The following is a 2,992-nucleotide window of genomic DNA, read 5'->3' as shown; positions in this document are numbered from 1 at the left end:
GGGGTGAAAAATCCTCCACCTCAGACCGTTCAGAGATGTAACTATCTGCGATACTGTGGTCACTCTCCATGTAGCATCAATTATGCTAATGCTAGCATAATTAACATTCTCTCGTCCTGGCCACACCTCTGCTCTCTAACCCCCTCCCCCCCCTCCCCTACCCACTTTGATGCATTTTTCAAAATTCGCCTTGGGGCGGAGTTATCTTTTCACAGGGGGGTAAGATACACTTTAAAACTTCTCTCTGTGCGACATGCAGCAGGAAGGAGGGAGGAACTTGTGATCCTGCGACACGACTGCAAGATGTAAATTTTCTACAGCGGGAGAGGGACATTTTGACGATTTATTCTCTCTTTACGTGTTTTAAAACGCCATATTTCTTCATTTATTTTCATAATATTTTGAATAAATGGCCCTATAAAAAATAAAGAAATTGTTTACCTGCCAGGTCGGGCAGGCATTGGGACACACCCACCAGCCCGACAATGGGTTTTACCTGCCCCGGGCAGTCGGGCAATAGGACTTGTCGAACCCTGGTACAACACCTTATAAGGACCCTCTGTTATGGGGACAAAAGCCTGATCCCCATGAGTTCACTGTTTTAGGGCTAGACTATAGAAAAGAATGAAAAAAGTAATAGAAGTCGATGCAAAGTCTTCATGAGGACAGACAAACATGGAATGTGTGTGTGTGTGTGTGTGTGTGTGTGTGTGTGTGTGTGTGTGTGTGTGTGTGTGTGTGTGTGTGTGTGTATGGTTTGAAGGAGGGAACATATCCCTCCTCTACAATAGGTTGGAAAGTCAAAATTAAAAACTAATGTATCGTGTGTGCATAATTTGTTTTGCAGCCATTGTGATCAAAAGCAGTCCTCTCTCTGCGTGGTGACAGTTGTCCAACCAGATTCTGTGACTGACTGAAAATCTGTTATCCACATCTAGATAGACCACCTGGACTCCCCTGATATGAAAGGATGCTGCATAATCAGTGATTATTCAGCAGGAAATATAAAAGCAGGAGAGCTGTCACCTATAATAGGAGCCAGATAAGGGCTGAAAATTTCCATAAATAAAATAAACATACAACCCCTTTGTTTTTCAATCTCCCTCGTGTTCCATCATTTTCAAAATTTGCCTTGTCGGGACAGATCGCTGCTTGAGAACCAGAATTAATAATTCACTTGGTCACCTGTGAATGCCAGCGTGGCAGGAATCAGCCAATCAAGACAAAGTAATGAGATGCTGTTTGGAAGAATAACACATTTACTGCAGTGTTTGTGTTAGACAAGTTATTTCATTAACTCGTTCTCTAAGAAATGTAGTTGTTAATATTGTAAATATTTTTTGAATCTTGGTACTCACCTGACATAAAGACAAGAATGCTTGAATGCAATAATGCAAATAAAATCAAACTGATAACCGTTGTTCGTTGTTTGTTTACATTAACTTTTGCAAATGTAGTTGTAGTAAAAAAATAAAGAACAAATAAAAAAATGAAACATTTTATCTCACTTTAATGTCACTAGGGTTCCCACGGGTTCTTGAAATCCTTGAAAGTTTGTGAATTTGAAAAAAAAAAAGATTTCAAGGCCCTGGAAAATTTGTGAAAACAGCCAAAAATCACATTTATCCTTGAAAGTCCTTGAATGTTTTTAGGGATTGAAGTTCTGTATTCACACAACTGATTTTTATCATCTGTAAAAGATAAAAAAAATTAATTAAAAAACAACTCACATTTGTTATGATTGATAATTTAGGATTACAGTAAACAGACGTGGTTTTCAACAAATAACGTGAGCCATAGTCATAGTTTTAACCAATCAGAGCAGAGGAGGGCGGGTCTTTCTTTCTGAGCCCATGCACCACAGTCCTCACTGAGGGTCTGGACATGTCCACATCCCCTCCTCCTAAACTGAGCTGCTGAACCTCTAATATAATTACATGTCCATGTATTGTGGACATGAATGTAGGGTAAACATTTAATCTACTTTATTTCATTGATTCTGACTCTATGTTCAGTTTTTCATTGAATTACATGAAATTAAACCTGTTTATTGGTAACTTTCTTTGGCAGCAGTAGGTAATTTCTGTCACGCATGGTTCTTGAATTTAAGGAAATTGGTACTGGAAAGTCCTTGAAAGGTCCTTGAATTCGATGTTGACCAAGGTCTGGGAACCCTGTGTCACAATCTGCAGTAAGGAGTTATTTTTAGTTTAACAACTTAGAATTGGGTGAGGAAAACATACTGTAAATGCAAGAAATGTAATTCTTGTGTAAAGCATTTAATATCCCAAAATAGTTTACAAAAACATCTATTTAAACTCCTTTGAGAATTTAACTTACACGTTGTTTATTTAAGGCATTCGACTTTTTCAAAACATTTTAGGTAAATACAACTTATCTGGGATATCAGTGTGGAAAATATTGTTTAAAAAACATGAGATTACAACAGCTGGAGCAGAAATCCAATATAAAAAATGCTTATGAAACAGTGAATCTCGATATTCTCCTACATAAATTTAAAACCATTACTTTAAAAAATTCAACTGCTTCAGTTGTGGTTTTACTTGTATGATTTTCCAGAAATTTGTAGAGATGTTCAGTGTCGTTTATATGCAGATGATGCTTTCATTATGTTTCACAAAAACACCAATCTGTTAGAAACGAGACAAAAGAAGTTTTACCCAGCTACACACCTACAAATAGCTATCATACTAAAAGTTAGTTATCAAACCACTACAATTCAGCTTAAAGGCACACTAGAAACAAAAGCTACAGCATATTTATGTAATTAATGACAAAGCATATAGCACTGTAATTATTTGGTTATTAGTTAATTTGATACACAGTTAGCACATGAGCCACTAATAACTTACTGACTAATCCAAAACACAACATTTTGTTTGAATGTGAATGACTGAAAGAAAAAACAAATTAGCATAGGGGTCTCAGAGGGCCACAGTTTTATTTTTATTATTTTTTTTGGGTGGGGGGG

At 36.9% G+C, this 2,992-nt stretch overlaps 1 protein-coding gene across 1 annotated transcript in view; it reads right to left on the bottom strand.

The window, feature by feature from the left end:
- Nucleotides 1-2,263: 2,263 nt before the first annotated feature.
- LOC106525115 (CMP-N-acetylneuraminate-beta-galactosamide-alpha-2,3-sialyltransferase 1) overlaps nt 2,264-2,992 on the bottom strand; it is a 20,408-nt gene continuing 19,679 nt past the window's right edge. The window contains exon 7 of the mRNA XM_014019227.1: nt 2,264-2,651. Coding sequence (XP_013874681.1) covers nt 2,636-2,651 — 16 coding nt within the window. The 3' untranslated portion in view covers nt 2,264-2,635. The remainder of the gene's footprint in view (nt 2,652-2,992) is intronic.

This window comes from Austrofundulus limnaeus, unplaced genomic scaffold, assembly GCF_001266775.1.
Source record: "Austrofundulus limnaeus strain Quisiro unplaced genomic scaffold, Austrofundulus_limnaeus-1.0 Scaffold212, whole genome shotgun sequence".
NCBI lineage: Eukaryota > Metazoa > Chordata > Actinopteri > Cyprinodontiformes > Rivulidae > Austrofundulus > Austrofundulus limnaeus.
This window is presented reverse-complemented; position numbering and strand designations above follow the sequence as displayed.